This window comes from Amblyomma mixtum, chromosome 4 (assembly GCF_055824585.1).
Source record: "Amblyomma mixtum isolate Tamu chromosome 4, ASM5582458v1, whole genome shotgun sequence".
Classification (NCBI taxonomy): Eukaryota; Metazoa; Arthropoda; class Arachnida; order Ixodida; family Ixodidae; genus Amblyomma; species Amblyomma mixtum.
Genome location: NC_143015.1, coordinates 150163188 through 150184274, shown reverse-complemented (window position 1 = coordinate 150184274; position 21087 = coordinate 150163188). Strand labels below are relative to the sequence as shown.

Genomic DNA, 21087 nt, shown 5'->3' with positions numbered 1-21087 from the left:
AGCGGCAGCTGGCGCGACGCGGTTTCTGCCTTTCCACCTGACTGCAGCTGCTGCGAAACCGGTTTGCCTCCTTTCCACTATGCTGCAGCTGGCGTTCACGGCTTTTCTCCTTTCCACGCGTCTGCGGCTGGCGCGAAACCGGATTTTCCTCCTTCACCAGAACACAAACAGGCGGTACCAGGACACACAACGGCTTTTTCGCGCTAGTGGCCCACCGAGTACTAGCACACGAAAAGGAAAGGGGGATGTCCCTCTCTCCACATTACCACCGGCAACCCTTCGCGTGTCACCCTCTTTTCATCTTCCCTCTCTCACGTGCATTTTCCTATCCTCTGAAAGTGGAGAGGAGGATGTTCCTCTCTCCACTTTGCCACCTGCCAACCGCGGCAGACGGCAACTGAGAGGTGTAGGCATCACCCGCAGGCAGGACGGCTTTTTATGCGAAGCATACTACTTTAGCTACCACTTCAGCCCTTCACCGTGGTTATGCGCCTCCAAATCACGTGATACATGACGTCACACCACGTGACACGATGACGTCACGACAGTGGAGAAACGGGGGCCCACCTCGCGCCGTCGCTGTGGTTGTGCGCCTCCAAATCACGTGATACATGACGTCACACCACGTGACACGATGACGTCACGACAGTGGAGAAACGGGGGCCCACCTCGCGCCGTCGCTGTGGTTGTGCGCCTCCAAATAACGCGACACGATGATGCTTCGCATTCTCCAGGCTTAACCAAGTTAAGCCTCAGCCATTTTTTTTGCTAGCGAGGCATCTATAGTCGGATACAGACCGAGAACGAAGCGGCAGATGCCCCTCAGCGGAGACCCTCCAGCCAAGGAGACCCTCCCCCTTAACCCATCCCCTTAAGACCTGCTGGCGGGAAATCACAAGGGATTGCAGGTGAATGTGGAATAACCACGACTTAATCGGATTAACCACGGCGTCACGAAAAACCGGTCGACGCCATTGGCTGGAGGGCCTCCGTAAAGGGGCAGCTGCCACTTCGCCCTTGGGTTGTATGGCTGACTGGAGTGTTAGCGCACTAAAAGACTGTTGTCGATCTTTCTGTTGAAAGTAGGCATAAGCACGACATGCAATGCAGGAAAGGGCGCAATGAGTTCCAGAATGGCTCACGGACGGTGATAGCCGCATACAGGTACAGTCTTTGCCAAAAGTAACCAGGCTGCACGGTTTGCTTCTCAGACGTATATTAGGCCAGCCCACAAGCTTTAAATCTCTGTATGGTAAGGAGAATCCCTATCCTTAACTTCTAAGAACTTTTTGATCTTTAGAGAAGCCGTGAAGGTTCTACTACACGAATGAGAAGCAAACCATGCAGCCTGGTTACTTTTAGCAAAGACTGTGCATATGTGAAAGCCTTTGGCTGCTAAACACGACCAGGCTCTAGACTGCTTAGCTGACTGCTTAGCTCAGCAGGAGGGATGAGGAGCCCGGTGAATAAGCGCTCGGGCAGCCGCGTCAGCGGCCTCATTACCTCGTAAGCCCTGGTGGCCAGGAGCCCAAATTATTCTTTTGGGTGTTGGATCAGTGGCAGTCCGTCTTAGAATACAAGCAGCTAAGGGGGAGATCTCCCCTGCCAAGTAATAATCACATGCTTTTCGGGAGTCCGTAATGATGATTCTCGAATTGGCGTGGGCGTCAGCAAGCGCTATCGCTACTTCCTCGGCTCGCATTGAATTCGGGGCTCGAAAAGAGAGTCCATCAACGTGCATTTCCTGGTGAATGACCGCGGCCGTGTAAAATCCCGCGGGCGATGGCCCTGCTACGTCTACATAATATAGAGACTAACCAGCCGCTGCTGCGATTCAGGGAAATTATAACGCATTATAGCGACATCCACCGTCTTTTCCCGGCCCCTGCAAAGGGGCTGAGTAAGACGGAGGAGCGAACTTTAAGGCGCCTGCAGACAGGTACTCTACTCTGTCCTGCAATCTTAAAGCATTACGATCCAAACACGGATGGGCGGTGCCCGCACTGTGGGGAGACCTGTGATATCTTCCACATGGTGTGGGCATGTACTCAAAATCCCCACCTCCCCCCTTCCCCTACCCCTTCCAGAGAGGCATGGGAGACTGCCCTCCTCAACTGCTCCTCGCTTGAGTCCCAAAGGGCTCTCGTGAAACGGGCGAGAGACGGGGCATTGTCATGCGGTGTCCCGGACTAGGGACGCCGACCATGTAGCGGGGCCACTCTGTGGCTCCCAAACTCTATTTCAACAATTAAAAGTTTTCACCACCACCACCACCAGCAGGAGGCTGCCTAGCTTCCCGGGGCCGTATTCTATGAGCTTTCCATTGTCCATTTCGCGCCCATTCCGTCCTCTCTGAGTGGTCACTCAGATATACCCGCGCATTTCAAGCGTCTGTGGCAAGCTATCCGGTCGTCGGCGACCGTACCTCACCATTGGCTGCACATCGCAGCCAATGGCAGCCAGCGGTTAGGTCCAGCAGCCTGCTGTTGACAGAGCGTCGCGATGCACCTCACCAGTGGCTGCAAATGGCAGCCAATTTCAGCCAATGGTGAGGTCTGCTCACTACCCACCCAACGGCCGGGTCGCTTGCCACAGACGCTTGAAAGCCGCGGGTATATGTGAGTGACCACTCAGAGAGGACGGAATGGACGCGAAATGCACAACGAAAAATGGAGAGCTTTAGAATACGGGCCCTGGTGTTGTTTCTTATCCCGCAAATTATTTCACTGAAAAGTGTTCGGGGCGCGAATTTTCTTTTTTTTTTCTGGAAGTGCTGGTACACTGGATCAGAGATAGACAACTTCAAATTGTTCTTAAAGATACCAACCAGCGTGCTCGGCGGTTAGAGTTTAGTCTAAAAATGCAATGAAGGGAGTGCTATAATTAATGGAGCAGAGGTACTTGGAGGAGCACTTAAGGTACGTGGTTTTAAATTTATGAAGCTATAGTCGAAAAGAACTTACTTGCAGTGCGATTACTTGGGATTATTGGATTGTGATTGGGAAGAATGGTCGCAACATGCCGGTCCCTTTTACGTGCCGCGCTTTCGCAATTTCAAAATAAAGTAATTGTGTCGGAAGATTCCTTCTGTCTTTCGTATTAGTCACACGGACATCATAATACGCTTTCTGAGGAAGTTGAAAGCGCTGTAAACACCTCTGAACTGTATAATAAGTTATTTGGCGTACGGTACAGCTTTGAGCTTATACAAGTACAAAGAACAGGACTATAGTTGGCTACAGTGCGAGAACCCAGCGGCTTTTTCCCGCCAAAGGACCCCTTCCAGCCATTGGCATCGGCGGATTCTTATGACTCTGCTAGTGTGACAAAGCTGGGGAAAAACAGCGCTGAGACGAGGGACAAAGGAAGAAGAAGCCAACAGGACTGGCGCTGTCTAACAACTGAAAGTTTATTAGAAACAACATGCAATATGTACTCCGTCGACAACCAAGAGCGCATGGCAACACCAAAAGCCATAGTGATACATCAATCACCTGAACCAAGATACTTTAGTTCACAGTCACGAACTGTTACAGAGGGGGTGCTCACGGACGAGTCAATGTTTTTGTGGAGTATAATTGAGTATACTCCATTATACTCCAGTATACTCCAATGGAGTATATATTGCGTGTTGTTTCTAATAAACTTTCAGTTGGTAGTCAGCGCCGGTCCTGTTGTCTTCTTTTTTCTTTGTCCCTCGTCACAGCCCCGGTTTTTTCCCAGCAGTACGTACCAACTAGCTCAACTCTCCGTTTTATTGTGAAAAAGCAGGGAGTGAGGATAACCTCTTCCTTCTATGGTCAGAACTGAGGGGTAGACCCCTTTCTCCATTTTGACGCCGCTCCCTCCCAACAAACACAAAACCTCCTCAAAATCTCCCAAAAATGACCCATCGGGACATTTGGAATCTCCCCAGGAGGTGCTCATTTTTCCCGAACACATCTAAAGAACGTCCCCACAACTAGCAATGTCCAAAAAGTTGTGCGTCCCATGGAAAGCCCCAAAAGGTTAATGCTCGATTTCTCGGCTCTGGTTCAATAAAATTATTCCTCATTTTTCGTGCAGCCTGCAGGCATCCAAGCGCACATATGTGCCAAATTTCAGGTGCATACTTACGTTACAGGTGGTGTAAACCACCTTTCCACTCGTCTGAATGCGTGCTGGCTCGGCCGTTCTGCACTTATCCGTTTACGTGAAATGTCCTAGCATTTTGCACACAAAGGAAATGTGAACTCAAAAAGTCACCCAATTTGGCTCATATAAGAGCAAATAGCAGCGCCATACAGAAGTAATTTCAGTTTACTAGGTGTGCTCTTAGCACGAATTGCATCCTGTCGTCCATGCCGGCGACCGCACCATACACCACCACAATCAAAATGCATTCATGTTTCAGTCAAAGAAAAACAATACAGACCGAATTGAAAGTCCGTGCCGAAAAACGTACGTTCAACGGCGCAAATCTGAATCAATACAAACAGCAGACGCAAACGTATGCACCATTTAATACACAGTGTACATAACACTACGGCGCCATGCATATGATGGCCACTTTTTTCTCCAGCCCTGAGAAATCTGCAATATGAAGCAAGTATAACAGAATACAGGCTGAAAGTTGATGCACCTTAAACGAGCATTCTAAGGGCTTGAAAAGCAGATATGCACACGCAAAAGCAAACGTATGTAAAGAGCAACTTGCGCGACAAAAGAAAAGACGAGATGGGCGTACGCTGCAGACACGCAGTTCCAGGTCACGGATTTTCTTCAAGTTGAAAACCCCCTCACGCTTAGAGACTCGGAGCAAAAGCTTCAGCGACGTGTTATCAAACCAGAAAAAAAAATATTAGTTCTACTAGGCGAAAATTAAAAAAAAATGCGAAAAGGGCCTGCAGTATGCTTAAAGAAATAAATTAAATAAATAATTAAAATAAACCAACATACCTTGACGACGTTGCCTACGGAAACCCAGGGATGAAATACAAGGCTGCAACAGCTGAAACCATAAATTAAACGCAGGCTTCTGTCCTGCGCCTTCTCACAGCACAGCGAGCGCTCAAACTACGCGTTACACCCTCGTAACGATCCTGGGAGTTTTATTTTCTTGTGACTAAGTGTGGGGATAAGACTGCTTGGAGCCAGGCGGGAAGGTGAACGTGCTCACGTACGTGCGGTGGCGCGCTGCATCCATGGTGCGGCAGACCGCGCATGCGGCACAGTCCAGCGTGGGAGTCTAGATCAAGGCACGATTAATCCAGTGGGAGAGAGTCAATATAACCACGCGAACACTGCGCAAACTATACCGCTGCGGCAGGATGGCTGCGCGGTGGCGAAGTTGGTAGAGCAGGCTAATCCATGGGCACTCGCAGAAAGAGAGTGGCGGGTCTCCGAAGGTCCTTCCCGCCTCAGACCGTAGTAGACGGCCACGCTGCCACCACCAACGTGCTGCAGTCGTCGGAGGCGCTGAGGAATGCAGGGTGCGTGCGAGGAGTCACCTATTGCCACGAACTCCGCTGCCGCGAACGCCGCCTCGAACAGCGGCATCAGTAGGGCCGTGGAGCTGCGCAAAGGACTTGCGATGCGCCGCCGCGGCATCAGTTCCAAAAGGAATGGTACGGGCACGCCGAGGTGCGCGGGAAAACTTCCGTGAATCCGTAGCTACGAAGTCCACGACAGCCCAGTTGGCGTAGTGACGAGAGCAAGAACTGCCGCGCGCTGGGGCTTGTGCTCGAACGTCTGGGGCAGCGCGAATAAGCGTGCGCAAAATGGCGTCCGTCCAGCGAGGAAGCCGGGCGAGCGACGGGAGGCCATTACCGCACTTCTGCTAGACAGCGGCGCAGCGAGGAGTGCCGATAGTCGGAGACGCCTGGAGGGACCACCACACAATTTTGAAGTTGGGCGCAAGCTGGGAAAACGCTAGAAGACGGGAAAGATGTTGACCGCCGCTGCCGGCGGCGCGATGAAAATGCAGACCGCCGCAGCATGGAGCCGACGGCCCACGTGCGAGAAACGCATGCACCGAGAGAGATGCGGGGTTAACCGCTTCCTTCGGCTGTTCTAATGAAACTGCCGTTTCATCTCTCAAAACGACGAGTGCAAGAGCAAAACCTTCTTTCCCCGCAGCTTGTGGCGCGAAGGAGAGAGAAAAGAGAGCGCGAGCAGTCGATTTTTATTTCTTGTTGAAAATCATTGGTCCCAAAACGTTATGCCCAGTTACATTTCTGGGACGAAAATGCATTAACTCGCTTTTGTTGCTGCTTAACACTCCAGAAAAAACGTTTCTAGACCTTTAGCGGGAGCACTGCCTTTTTGCTTGTGTTTCTATGTCGTGCCTCTATGGTCTGGAAACGTTTGATAAACGTTGTACTGGGACTGGGACATTCCATCCTTTTTTGGAGTTTCTGAGGAGGTTTTGTGTTTGTTGGGCTGCATTGTCACGCTAGCGGGGTCATGAGAGTCGACCGACACCATTGGCTGGAAAGGGATCCTTTGACGGGGAAAACCCGCTACGTTCTTGAATTTTATCCGACTACAGAAGCGTAGTGCGAGGCGAAACTTCGATACAGTAGTCGCTGCGCTCAGTACAAGGGCTCGATTGTTGGTGCTAGAAATCCCCGTCCTAATTTTCTGTTCCGGACGTAATGTTCAGCCAGACAGATAGATGCCTGTGTAGATTGGCTAGCCAACCGTTACTCGGTCATCTTACCGGTCGTAGTCAAGCACCGTGTGGATTCGGTGGGCAACCGTGAGGAGAGTGCATCCCGCGAAGGCCTCCCTGAGCGTGGCCTGTATGAGGCGGTCCGTGTCGCCGTCCATCTGGGACGTCGCTTCGTCCAGCAGGAGTACCTTGGATCCCCGCAGGAGGGCGCGGGCAAGGCACACCAGCTGCCGCTGACCCACGCTGCGCCGATGAAATAAGCGACTACTGTTCGGCACAATCGAACGCGTAGATGTCTTTTCCTCGGCGCTGAAACGCTAGTGAGGCTAGCACTGACAGGTTGATTTTGACTGTGTAAAGCCCCAACTCCAACGACACTTCCTGGGCGTACGCGCTCAGCGTCGGCGCTCTTGGCGCCGCGCAACGACAGGCGCTGGCAGCAGTACGCATCTCCATGGTACTAGGCGCTGGCTAGCGCTGCCGCACGCTGCTCGCGCTTGTGCTCACGCTGCTGTGTGGTTGCCAGACCTGTCGGCCACTTCTTCGGCCCCGGCGCCACTTTTCTTTGCCTCCGTCGCCGCTTGATATATCCGGCAAAATTTGTCTCGTAGCGATTTCCACCGCTTTTGGGCTAGAGCGGAACCCTCTGCACGATTGAAACACAAGCGTTTTCGAGCACATTTCACTCAATCAGCACTCGTCACAAGCAAGATATCGGCTTACCTGTGCTTGGCAGGCTTGGCAGAATCTCCGCTGCCACTTCAAGCCACAATGCTGCCTTTATTAGCTTATTTTTATGGCTTTTATGGCTCGCCTGCCAGAACGACGGTCGCCTTTCTACTGCGGCGATCAGACTTTCATTTATTATTTTATTTTGCGACATGGCGCGAACAGCCTCGGCACCAAGCAAAAATGTAGACAGCAAGTTTTGAAAAGCGCGCGAAAAGCCGCACCGGATGTCCCGAGAGCCGCGTCCTTCCATTGGTGTATGTCTGTCCGAGGTACGCCCATGAGAGACGTGACGGTGAGCAGCTTCCGGCGCTCGCGCGAGCGCTGGCGCAGATATCTAGCAGTGACAGATATCGGCGCCTCGCCGAGGTTCGCTGGCGTCTCCTGCAGTGCGCATGCGCAGACCGGTTCTAGCGTACGCCAAGAGCGCCGACGCTGAGCGCGTACGCCCAGGAAGGGCCCTTGGAGTTGGGGCTTAACACAAGATTTAGAGACAGGTGTTTGCGGTGGTAAATACTGCTAATCCGTTAATTATTTTTCTCATTGTCTGGTAACGTTCGTATGACGTCGTCATGCTGTCACTGTGTTCGGACCATTAAGCATGGCGCTTTGTCATGACGCTTTGCGTTGACGTCATGCACGGTGTCACTGCACGCTGACCAATCAGCGTGGCTTAGTGTTACTCCAACGGCAACGCCACAGAATCGGGAAACGTGTCCCAAACAGATGCCGCTGTAAAAAGCAGGTTTTGTTGTTGGCACCGGAATGCGTGAGGTTTCTTCTCATTGATTTTGTAGTTATCCTTACGGCCGGCATCTACGTAGGACACAATCGAAATGGAAAGCGATTTTCGGGTGAATTTGAAAAATCATGCTCAAAAGCGGTGTCCAAAGTGAAGTTAAGTCAAAATTTAGGCGAACGGCGTGGGACAGGCATTCGTGAATGCTGCTGCTATGCCCGATATGGGTGATGCTTAGCTGGGCAGAGTTTCCCTTGAGAACAAAGTTATGGCTAGAATTTATAGTTACTCTATACAGGATGCCGACGCTCGCTCTAAATTTCCGTGAAAAATATAAGATTTGTGAGTGCTTTTGTGCCGGATCACCATTTAGCCTTTCGAACTTTTCGTTTAATCTCAGGTATCTTCAAGCTTTCGTATTCTCAGGTTATTCCTTCTGTTAGTCCCAAGAAAATTTTGCCTCTTCTTGCGCACCAACAACAGAACTCCTTCAGTTTCATCGCAAGAAAGCCTCCGCGGTAGCTCAGTGGTTATGGCGCTCGGCTGCTGACCCGAAAGATGCGGGTTTGATCCCGGCCGCGGCGGGCGAATTTCGATGGAGGCGAAGGCCCGTGTACTGTGCGATGTCAGTGCATGTTAAAGGTGGTCGAAATTTCCGGAGCTCTTCACTACGGCGTATCTCAGCCTGAGTTGCTTTGGGACGTTAAACCCCACAAACCAAACCAACCATCGTCGCTAGAATGAGTGGTAGATCTACTTATACCTTGGTTACCATTTCGCCATTCATCCTGTAAATGTCGTTTTGGAAGTGATGGTGCATGAATCTACAGCCCGGAAGGCTTAACGTAACAGCAGCGCAAAACCAGGACGACGGACACAAGGGGAGAGAAAACACACCAACAACACAGGCGCTAACTTCCGACTGACGAAGAAAACCAAACCGAACCAAGTGAACGGAACCCGAGCAAAAGTAGCGCATGCGCTGACCTAAGATTGAAAAAAAAATCGAAAAAAGGTGCGAAAAATGCGATAAAAAATGTGAGATCACGGATGTTTTGAACCCGTGTCGCAGTCTAAGAATTATATGTTTGGAAATGGGGGTAAGTTTTTTTTTAAGGAGATTTTTATTCAGGTGTAGTTCTCTACTAGGCCAGTGATTAGAAGTCGATGGGAGGAAACGGAGGAGGAGGAGGAGGAATAAGAGGAAAGGGAGGGAGGAGAGGCAAGAGTATAAACTCTCACAAAAATAATCTTTCTGTGAGGTAACAACCAGAAAGCAGGTACCGATAAATCAACTTAACATTACTCGCCTAAAGACATACTTCGTACTGACAACGATGTTACACGATTAATCTCATCTTAATACTGTTTCGAGCACCTCACCTGAGGTTAGTGCCGCCATCTGTGGTCTCTAGTAACAACCCTCTTGCGTCACTAGAGACGACGCTGGCGAGGTGGGACCGTTCCACTGCTTGCCAGATGTCGGCGTCAGAGTGCGAGTCAGTGGGGTCCAGGTTCATCCGCAGAGTCCCCCTCACGAGGCTGGGGTCCTGCACGGGCAGATATTTTACTCAGAAGAAGAAGCAGACGCTTCTGTGACCGAAGCACAATCATCATCATCAGCCTAGTTATGCAGTGAAATGCTGCCCATGAAGCTCGACTTGACCGCTTAGGCTTGGAATTATGGTGCCACGAATATTGTGCATGAACTGTGTTGCTCCTTCTACATGCTTATAACTTAGGTAACATTGGTGGAGACACTCTAGCAGGGCTATTTTCTGACTTTATGTTGATTTCTGCACAAACTCATTTTGTATCATACAAATGCTTACTGGTCGAAATTTCCGGAGCCCTTCAACACGGCGTCCCTCATAGCCTGAGTCGCTTTGAGATGTTAAACCCCATGAAACCGAAAAAAATGGTTACTGGCTCATGTTTGCATGTTTTCACAACTACCTCGCGGGGCGCAATATTCACGCACTTGATTTATCACTACATTTGATTTCATGTTTCGGAATGCGTTACATAATGGTTGGAGGTACGTACTGGTTTTGAACGGCTGTCTGGAGTAAAAATATACATAAAAATGTACAAAACGTTTGTCCTATCAGGCTGGCTGTCGTGGATCCGGCGTTGTCGGTTTATCGTGGATCAGGCGGGAGGGCGTTCTTGGTGAGGCTTTTAGGAATGGGCGTTGTGATTTTGTGTTACGATTTTCAGCTACGACAACGCCTGAAGTAGACAGAGACGGTAGATGACATTGCGTGATTCGAGTGTTGAGAGACGGCGGGACTGTCCGAGGGTCGTGACTCTGGTTACTTGTGAGTAACAAGATGTGATAACCTATTCGAATGAGTAAAAGGCGAAAACCCTTTAGCAGGTATGGGCAGAGGCTGGCAGTCACTGGGAGAATGACAGCGTGTTGATCTAGATATATTATAAGGAGAAGACTTAACAGTGAAGCAAGTGTTTACCCTGCTATAAACACAAAGTTACTATGCATTAAAAAACTATCGGGTTCAGTCACCTGTGGTATGACGGTGATGCTCCTGCGCAGTTTTCGGAGCGGGACCTCTTCTATGTCGACGCCGTCGATGAGGATGCGGCCCTCGGACGGTCTGAGCATGCGCAGTAGGGCGAGCACTAGCGAAGACTTGCCCGCACCCGTGCGACCCACGACTCCGATCTGGAAGTGTGATCAGTCCTTGTTTTTAATGCGTGAGCATTATGTGGCTCTGTCGCGTCAGCAGAAAGTATTCGCAAAACGTGTCCGAACGATTACGTCGTTCTCTGAAGGTGAATCTCTGAAAGTGCGATTGTGACAGTGTGTGATAAAATGCTGCTGTTGGAAAAATTTGGTTTATGAAGTGTAATTAGTGAATTATTAAAACGCGAGAAAACGCGAAAAATTAGACGTCAAAATAGCCACGGACGTCGATATAGTACACGGACGTCAGAACAGCCGCGGACGTCGATATAGTACGTGGACGTTATGCTTTCGCACTGCTCCAATGAGGGTCACCGCAGTGATCTCAGTTTCTTTAACGGAAACAACGACGACTAGTATACTTGTAAGAGATGCATAGTTTGTTGTGTAACTGACAGCCTACCGCTAGCACGCTAATATCCCCGTTTTATGCATATTTTAGCAGAAATTAATTCTGCTTTCAACGGAGTCTAAACTCGAGTAAAGTAAAACCTTCCGCTGGATTTGAGAGAAGGAAAGGAGCTCATCTGCCTCAATTGGTATACGTGGACATCGCCTACTTGCAGCGAGATTGAGGTGTCCACTGACCCAGTGAGCCAGTTACACTTGCTACTCGGAGGCTTCACACAGACACACACCGCTGAAACCCAGGGAATGCGGCTAGAATTGATTCCGCACTAACACACGTGGCAAAATCTGTTATCAAGAAAATCGCAGAAGACGTCCTACCGAGCTGACTGTTCGGTTAAATAGTTTTTTATGCCTTCTCTAGGTGGCATAAAAATCGCTTTATTTGAATGGTGACGGATACAAAATTTGCCCGAAGTTTAGAAATCAGTGTTAGCGAAGCACACTGAATAAATAGTAGCGAGTTCGCAATATACACAGCTGTGTGAAAAGCGCCTTAAAGGGCTCATTAGTTTCGTATCTGAGAGCACACCTCAAACACGTGATGTTCCTTGTCTTAAACATATTTTAGGTGAAATAAATTTATTTTCCTTCCGAGGAAATAATAATAATGACATTATTAATAATACTGTTCGGGGTAGTTCCGCTTGGGATTGCAGAGGGCGGACACGGAAGACAGGGCTTTCAAACAGTAGGCGTTTATTGCAGGCACCAGCCGATCGACACTGCTCGACCGTCGTCTTCTCCAAAAACTCACAAGCTTCTTCGTCTTCCTTCCTGATGCGCATATCACTGCATGCACCGCCTAACGTAACAAAACTTTTGTTCCCACGTTAGCGAAAACAGCACATATATTCAGGCGCGCCATAGCCATCAGTGGCTTGCACGGCAGTTCCTGGCAATAAGCAAAGTTATAATGGGTACACGTACAGCCTTTGTCAAAAGTTTGGAGCCCAGGGGGTTTTCTTTTTGAGCCACACTGTATTGTTCTTAACGAATCTCTAGCGCTCCAAATTTCCTGGACATGAGAAGATTTCTGGTGCTGCCTCCTGCAATAGGTAGGACTTCCACGAATGCTCCTGGAGTCCCAATATAAAGCTTAGAAGTGAACCCCCTGGGCTCTAAACTTATGACAAAGACTGTACGTGAAAAAAATAATCAGAGACCTCGCGTACATAGTGCACGAAAAAAAATGGAGTGGACACTTAAGCTCCGCCTTAATGATATGAAGCGATAGCGTGAATGAGTTAGTGCCTATATACGCGTAATTGGTCATTTCCGACTTTATATTCACATGTCTCCGGTAGTCCTCATACCACTCCTCGCGCAATGGTGCAGTGGGCACAGAAAGTAAGATGGGGGGGGGGGGGGGGGGCATCTTGAAAAAAACAGCGCTTACAGACAAAGGACCAGAACAAGAAGGACACACAAGAAGGGGGGGGGGGGGGGGGGGGGGTTCAGACTGGGATGAACTGGGGGACAAGGTGACAGCAGCTGGCACAAGACTGGGTTAATAGAAAGAATAGGTGAGAGGCTTTTTTCCTGTCGTGGGTGCAGTTAGACTGGTGATTTTATGAATTTCATAAAGTTCTATTGTGCTTCTTTTCGGCTCGTCTTTTCATATCTCGCAAGCGTGATGCCGCGAGAGTAGAGAATAATTCGATAACATTTGTTTTTCATATCTGTGAACAAATAAAGGGCGGCGATTTGGAAATTTGGGTTGCGTTTTGCCTCACTCTCCTTCATAGGATTTAACTTCTATGAGAAGCGGCTGATAGCATGCGTGCGCATACCTTTTCCATCGGTTTAACCACGAACGTGATGTCACTGAGTACATTGGGTAGCACACCAGGTTGATAGGAAGTTGAGTAGTTCTGGAACTCCACCATTCCTTCTCTTGGCCAGCTTGACAAAGTTGAGAGCAGTGACAGATTGTTTTTGCAGCCCGTGGGTGGAACGTCACTCTAAAAAGCGAAGAAAAAAAAACTTCGGTGCATGAAAGACTACAGACAACGCATCATTATCGTCAGCGACATCGTGATGTAAAGTCAAAACTTTCATTACCACTTTGCAGTATCAGCATCGATTTGTTACCCTTGGACAGTCCTCAACTTCAGAGCACCTTGTTTTCGAGAGCGAGATCGGTTCCGCCGAAAAGCGGACACTGAGGGCCTTTCGAACGAAATTACTTAAGATTATATCATTTGCTCTCTAGCTAAATGAAGAAATAGATGTAGGTGCAAAGCGGGTGCCGATCAGGGTACCTGCCGAAGCGGAATGCTCCCATCCGCCAGAACTGTTTCTTTTTTTTTTTCGGCAGCATGAATGATGGTAGTTGAACGCTTTTCAATAAAACCACTGCGTAGGCGGTAGCGACGGTTGTAGCAAGGTCAAAAGCGAAAGTGGGAGTATAGCGGCACATCCTGGGTTGCTTCCTAGGGTTTGCTAAGATGGCGGCGGCATACATACTACACTCCATTGCAGAGGCGCAAGCGCTCCCTTATATACTTCAACCACATGATCACAAATGACACAATTTAGACATCGTCCAATACAGCGCCATGTGTTTCTTGTCCCTTGTCCACATTACCTAGGGCAGCACAGAAGTGCGTGCTTTCTTGTCACAACATGTTCCAGCTCAATGTGTTACCTGAGAAATATCTTCATGCCCTCTAATATTTGAAAAGCTATATTTGAAAAACAAATGCTTTCCATTAGGATATGCTCAACTCGTCTACGAATTCGACGCGGACGGGACCTTACGCAGCAACCAAATGAAATTAAAATTATATGTTGGAGGAGCGCCACCTACTGACATAACTCGTCCCTAAAGCCCTGATTATGTCACGTGGAGAGGGCCAAGTGGTAATCACGTAACAGCTCCTACAGGCAACTGCATGCTGCCTACATAAGTTGGGCATACAACCAAGTCAAGCCTGCATGCCAGGTTGCGCGTTTACACCAACTCTAGTCAGAAGAGCAGTAAGAACCCACCTCTGCAGGCAGCTCGGTGTACTCCACGCACCGCTCAAAGGAGACGATCATTTGCAGCACGTTGAACAGCATGACACAGATCAACATCAGTGACAGGGGCACCTGTTGGAAACAAAAAACCACAAATGACTGTAACAAAAGTGGGCTTATGGAAACATATGGATATTTTTGTGCGTCCCCCATTGTTGCGTCACGCCGTTATTGAAGACATCCAATAAACAACTTGTTGAGGCTTCCTGGATAGAGGAAATCTCTTAAGAAGGCATATTCCAGGAGCTGTATAAGTTCTGAGCGCTTGTGTCATGCAGTTATGACAAATGAGGATCTTCGCGTGCATGTGATATGCACTAACGTTGGTTCAGCCGGACGCTACGGCATATCGAGCACATGTAGTGCCACAAAGCGACCATATGAAATAATTTTGGATAGGCAAGTTAGTTTATTACAGAACTGAAAGGAACTGCGAAGAAAAACAGAGAGCGTAGAAGAGGAGGTGTCGGCTTTTCTGCTAAGCGCACTGTTGTGGCCGTTACGACCGGAGGGTTGTGTGGCCGGAATGCGTGATGGCAAGGCAAAAGGAAGAAGAGAAACAGAGAGAAGGAGGAGGGGATGAATAGCGCCCATAGAGGGAGCAAAGCGTCGGAAAGACGAAATTAAAAGACGATTATTCAAAGAAAAATTGAACAGACAAAAATTAATATTGTACTGATGAAGCAAAAATCCCGCATGACGTTTTACGATAACCTCTTAATTTTCTACTTGCCACTGCACGATCGACATACGTCGAAGACACCGCTTTTCTCCCTCGGCGCGCACTGCACGGTTACCGCTCTTGTAAAAATGTTGTGCATGCAGTCTATAGACTTCTTATAGACTCCATTGCCTTCCTATAGATATTTCTTCTTCTCTGTATCCACAGTCTATAGACGATCTATAGACAAAAGTCTACTAAGAGTGTATGGACATAAATTTATAGATTGTCTATAGACTCTCTATAGACTGTCTATAGAAGTTGTATTGCCTTTTTACTACTCTCTAGGGTTTGTCCGTAGAGAGCTTGCTGACTGTCTAAAGAAATTTTTGTAGGGGCGCGAGCATTTTATAAGCTGCGGGGGTCTGCAGCCACCAGACGTTCTCCCACAAAGCAGTAACCCGCTACTCATGACTGGAGCGCCCCTAGAGGTGCACTACACGCACTCCGCTCCATTCCAGTGCACTCCGTCCCAGTGTTATTCTTCTAGCTCTTTCGCACTCATGTTCAACATTCCTGGACTAAAATTTTTAATATTGAAAAATTGTAAGTTATTGTTATGGAAATATCGAATCAGGTAATTGTCCAGTCTTCCGATGTGGAACGAATCCTTTATTCCAGAGTGTTTCCATCACTCGCATCGAGCAGTTAATGCTGCCATAGAAAACAAAAGGGGAACGCTTTTGACGACAGTAAAAACGTTAAGAGCAAAAAATTAGAGCCTGCTGCCGGGTGGTCTGCAGACATATTAATTCGTAAGGAGGAAATTGTACAATATATGAAAAAAGTGCGTTCATAAACTGGTTCCCGTTCAAAAATGCTTTTGTCGAGAACTATTGGGTATACGTGGCCGACTTCTGCAGTCGCCACGTATTTGCTTACCACTGCCAGTGTTCCTCTGCTCATCGAAAAACCTTGTACCCATCATAGGCTGCTTAACATTACTTTTGTTTTCATCGTGTTTCTTTTTTAAAACAAATTGTAGTTGAGGAAGATGGCGCATATCTTTTGGAATATGGCATCCTTAGAGCGACGAAATATTAGCGTGCAAACAAGAAATGTTGATGCGTGGGCAGTTCCTCATTTTCGTACATTTTATAAATATCAGTCTCTTACCCATAACCTCCCTACAATACTAAACCAATATGGACGCACAGAGGGCTTGAACAAAAAACAATTACATTCCTATTTCGTGCAGTTGTGATCCATTAATTTTTGTCTGTTGTTTCCGCGTATGTGCTTTTCAGTTGTTTTATTTTGGTTTCTGTTCATTACTGGCTGCTTTATGTGACTGACATCATTATTACTTGTCACAGTAACTGTTTTATTATTTCCCTATTACTGTCTACTTATGTACTATTCATCTATTATCTATCTATTCATTAGCTGCTGCCTTGTAATGGTCTCTTGGGCCTCGTCAAGCTTTTGTGTAGCTTTTAGCCCAAGAGACCATCCAGTTGTTCTCTGGAAAATAAAGATGTATTGTATTGTATTGTATTGTAATAAATATATCCGCAAGAAAGACATACAAGAAAAGGCCACGAAAGACGACAGACAAGCGCTTATGGTCAGACCTTTATAAAAATTTTTTAAACAGTCTGCAGACTGTCCATACACTTCTGTCTCTAACGTCTATGGACTCTCTATAGACAAATCCCAGAGAACGGTCTAAAGGCAGTACAAATGCTACAGACAGGGTGTGGTCAATCCATAGAGACAAAAAGAAATATCTATAGGAAGGCAATACAGTCTATAAGAAGTCTATAGACTGTCTATAAACCATTTTTATAAGGTGAAATAAACATTTTTTGCAACTCAATAATGCATATCGAGGACCACACTGGTCCCCCTCCTCTCCCCCCCCCCCCCCCCCCCCCCCCCCGAAAAATTCTCCTACACAGCTGTCGTTAAGAATAGGGTCGCGTACCGAGCAGGCCGAGCTGAGGGCCAGTCCAAGGCTGCTGGGGTCTGGTTGACCGGAGCCTGCGAATACGGTGTTTGCCAACAGCGTGGACATCACCACCAGGAATCCAGCAATGGCTGTCAGTGTGCGCACGAAGAAATATGTGACGCTGTAGCTCGTATAGCCTCTCATCATGGCGTCCGAGAGGCGGAAGAAGTGTCTCTGAAACCGACTGGCCACACCGTACGCTCGCACACTGCTCAGTGCGTCCACGGTTTCTGTCGCGTGCTGGAGAAGTCGGGACATTCCCAGGCTCTCATAAAAGCGGCAGCGATGCGAAGCCTTCACCGCCACGTCCTGCGGGTAAGGACAGTAAGATGCTCGAAATCACTCCCACCTAACGCTTAAAAGGAAAAATTTCAATGTTCGGCACATGCTACACGGTGAAACACTGTATACAACAAAACAGACGCATGCAGAGGAAGACTGTAAACACAGATACGGTGCCTCTGGGTGTGCTCGTTTGTAGTGTGCATTGTTTTATCACGGATATTTACCAACTTTCCCGTCTAGAAGATATGTTACAACCTGAGCGTGATCACCCCTAAGAAAAAATTCATTGGAGGCCGCGGGACTGTCCGTATTCAAGTAACACCGCAAGTAATGCGACCGCTCCTAAATCCGCGTTAAAGTGATGTGAAGAGAAAATACGTTTACGCGAGCGTTTACTGCCCGGTACAGACAAACCTTTTGGCCGAGGCCTATGTGGATAATTTTTCCCTTGGTCAACATCGCACCGCGCAGAGCTAACAGCGGACGACCGCACCCCTTCGTCACTTGTTAGCTGCATTCCGGCCTAGCTTACGATTCTAAGTCGACAGCATCACCAGAAAGGCGGGATAGGTAGCCCTACACGCTTTAAGGGTGTCTGGAGCGCACACCACCAATGAGCATGTGAGTGACATCTCCGCACAATAATAAACTCATTTACGGCTCCACAACGGCAATTTGAAATTCACCTGCGATCAACAAAAGCAGGACGACATAAAGTGCTTAAGCCTCCTGAACAAAAACGCCGAAGTGACCAAAGTTTTGGCCATAGCAATGTGTCCCATGCAAAGACTTCCGCACGGGACAGGCAGGCTTACGATAGGATGATTGCGACACGAGAGTAAGTCGGGTTGCGCCCTTTTGCTGTTCAAACTGGGACGCCACTAATTACCCGCTTGTCTGGATGGATGGTGTGAAACGCATGTGTAAAATTGCAAGCGTGCATATGGAGCCCATGCAAGCTGCAGAGGACGGGTGACATTAAGTGAACAGTGCATCATTGAGAAGAGCCAAAGCAAAGGAAGTTGCTATATAGAAATAACAAAATCAAAGTTCGATGTACGAAGCAATATAAAGTCGTAAGTCACAATCAATAACTACGAGCTATCATAAAGACATCGTCTTAACAAATCCACGAACTGCTCATCACATGTAAATACTACGGCCTGAGACAGTTCCATCCTTTATTGCAGCCAGGATAGAAAGACGACTGGTAGACTTTTGTTGGGCAGGAAATTTCGCGTTTTTTTTCTGTTATGGTCATATCTTTGGTATCTGAAAGTGGGCGGTTTTAAGAAAACCTATCAGTTTCCCTATCACAGTGAAAACCTATTCCCTATCATTTTCCATTCCAGAGCACGCTGCGTTGTCCTTAACTTAAGCGGAACCCTCTTTGTTAGCCTCCACGTTACTGTCCCATAGATGAGTGCCGGTAGGACACAGCAGTTCTATACTTTTCTCTTGGGGGATATTGCTAAACTGTCATTGATGATCTGAGAGAACCCGCCAAATGCGCTCCACCCCATTCCTATTCTTCTAGCTGTATCACTCTAGCGATCCGGACCTGCGCTCACTACCTGCCAAGGCTTGGAGCCAGGTATATTGCAGTTATTATGAAAAATTCAGGCGCTAACAAACAACGACACAGAGGGGTCCCCGCTGTGTCGTTGTTTGTTAGCGCCTGGATTTTTCATAATGAATGTTTACCAACTATCTCAGCTTTCCGCCCAGTTGCAGCATATTGCAGTTAATTCCTACCCCGTAAAGCTTTACGACAAAATAACCGAAAAGATGCTCACCACTCCGTAGCAAAGGAAGACGGCCACGACGAGGGTTATCCCGACCACGACGGGAGACTGCGTGCCAACGACGGCCACCTTTGCCAGCGTGATGAGCGTGTTCTGGACCAACTGCTTGCCACTCAGGAATGTGCGCGTGTCAGCATAGTCGATGTCAGCTGATAAACGGTTCACTATGCGTCCCCTCGGAGACTGGTCGAAGAAGGAGACGGGACTCCGCAGGACGTGACTGAGCATGTCGTTGTGCAGGGATTGCGACAGGCGCTTCGCGGACAGGGCCAGTAGCACGCTTCCCACGATGCGCAGGGCCACTGCGAATAATCGCGACACAGAGCGAAAACTCGGTTCGATTTCCTTTGGACAAGCAGCTGGATGAAAATTTGTTTCTACTGGCTACGTTTCGGTCTGAGAACAGTTCGGAGCATGGCAGCCAGTGGAATGCGGTTGCATGCACTGACACCAGATTTGTACAGCTGGATTCTAACTTTCCAATGAGGGAAAGGTGGAGCGGATTTTCGTATCTGTAGCCGCCGCGGTGGCTCAGTGATTATGACGCTCGGCTGCTGACCCGAAAGACGCGGGTTCGATCCCGGCCGCGGCGGTTGAATTTCTGTGGAGGCGAAATTCTAGAGGCCCATGTGCTGCGCGATGTCAGTGCACGTTAAAGAACCCCAGGTGGTCGAAATTTCCGGAGCCTTTCACTGCGGCGTCTCTCATAGCCTCAGTCGCTTTGGGACGTTAAACCCCATAAAGCAACCAACCAACTTTCCAAGGACGGAAAGCTGGACAGATTTTCGTATCTGTAAATAAGTATCTTCGTCACTACTCCCTTGCGCCAGCCGGCATCTTTCTACCCAATCAATTCCACCTCGTCAGTGCACATGACTATTTTTATTCTTGGCAATTCTGCTCTTAGGACGTACTTTTGTATCGTATGTATCCCATTAAGGAATGGCATAGTATTAATGCGAGCACTCTGTATAGTATTCTAATATTAATACATGTTGGTTTAATGTCAGTCTATTTATGCTAGTACATTAATGCTAGTTTAGTATTAATGCGGGTACTCTCTACTCGGAATTTTTTTCTTAGACTTTACAAGTGTGACCACAGTAGCCGCGTGATTCACAAAATAATCCTGCTCATGATGCACAAGAGGCAAGGGGAGGTACATGCTGAGATGAAAAGATAGATGAATTTACGAGCAAAATTAACGTTGATGCCCTGTCCTAGATTTCACACTCCTATATTTCGCTTTCGCTGGCAGATGAGAAGGAAAATTGCTCGGAAGGCGTCACCGGTTTCGTTAACGACAGCACTATTTATCAACAAAAAAAAAAAAAAACATTTGAGTTTTATGGCCTTCATTCTGTGCAGTCATTGAGAAGCAAATCCCTAAAACGGAGCGTTCTATGTACAAGCGCAGGAGAGACGCGTACCATCTATCAAGCACAACGTCACCAAGATGGAAACCCATGGCAAGTAGTCTGGAGGAGAGCCCCCACTGCCACCAGCCGACGACGCGTCCGTCCACCATTTAATGCACATCTGCTGGACTGCCGACGCAGCTGCAGCCCCTAAGAACACGAGCACACCCACGAATGCCGGCCACTGCACCAGGCGAAGGAGGATGCACAGCAGCTGCCAACCTGTCTGAGGAAAGGAATAAGATTTGGTTTAGGGGGGTTTAACGTCCCAAAGCGACTCAGGCTATGAGGGACGCCGTAGTGAAGGGCTCCGGAAATTTCGACAACCTGGGGTTCTTTAACGTTCACTGACATCGCACAGTACACGGGCCTCTCGGATTTCGCCTCCATCGAAACGCGGCCGCGCGGCCGGGATAGAACCCGTGTCTTTCGGGTCAGCAGCCAAGCGCCGTAACCACTGAGCCACCGCGGCGGCGTGTGCATGCGTAGGTGCGCGCATGCGCGCGCGCTTGCAGTCACTGCTGCCAAGAAAGAGGACGGAATCGCTTTTACAATATTGCGTTACTGGAGCACTCTTGAGTGAGCCCCCATTTATTCCTTTCCACCGTCACGGTGGCTCAGTGGTTATTTTGCTCGGCTATATACTGA

At 48.5% G+C, this 21087-nt stretch overlaps 1 protein-coding gene across 1 annotated transcript in view; it reads right to left on the bottom strand.

The window, feature by feature from the left end:
* Positions 1-21087, bottom strand: part of LOC149348747 (ATP-binding cassette sub-family C member 2-like) — a 64875-nt gene that overhangs the window by 362 nt on the left and 43426 nt on the right. The window contains exons 18-25 of the mRNA XM_089588308.1: positions 20452-20665; positions 19013-19323; positions 16908-17240; positions 14230-14331; positions 13029-13199; positions 10648-10806; positions 9504-9670; positions 6701-6895 (exon numbers count right to left, since the gene is read on the bottom strand). Coding sequence (XP_089444434.1) covers positions 6701-6895; positions 9504-9670; positions 10648-10806; positions 13029-13199; positions 14230-14331; positions 16908-17240; positions 19013-19323; positions 20452-20665 — 1652 coding nt within the window. The remainder of the gene's footprint in view (positions 1-6700; positions 6896-9503; positions 9671-10647; positions 10807-13028; positions 13200-14229; positions 14332-16907; positions 17241-19012; positions 19324-20451; positions 20666-21087) is intronic.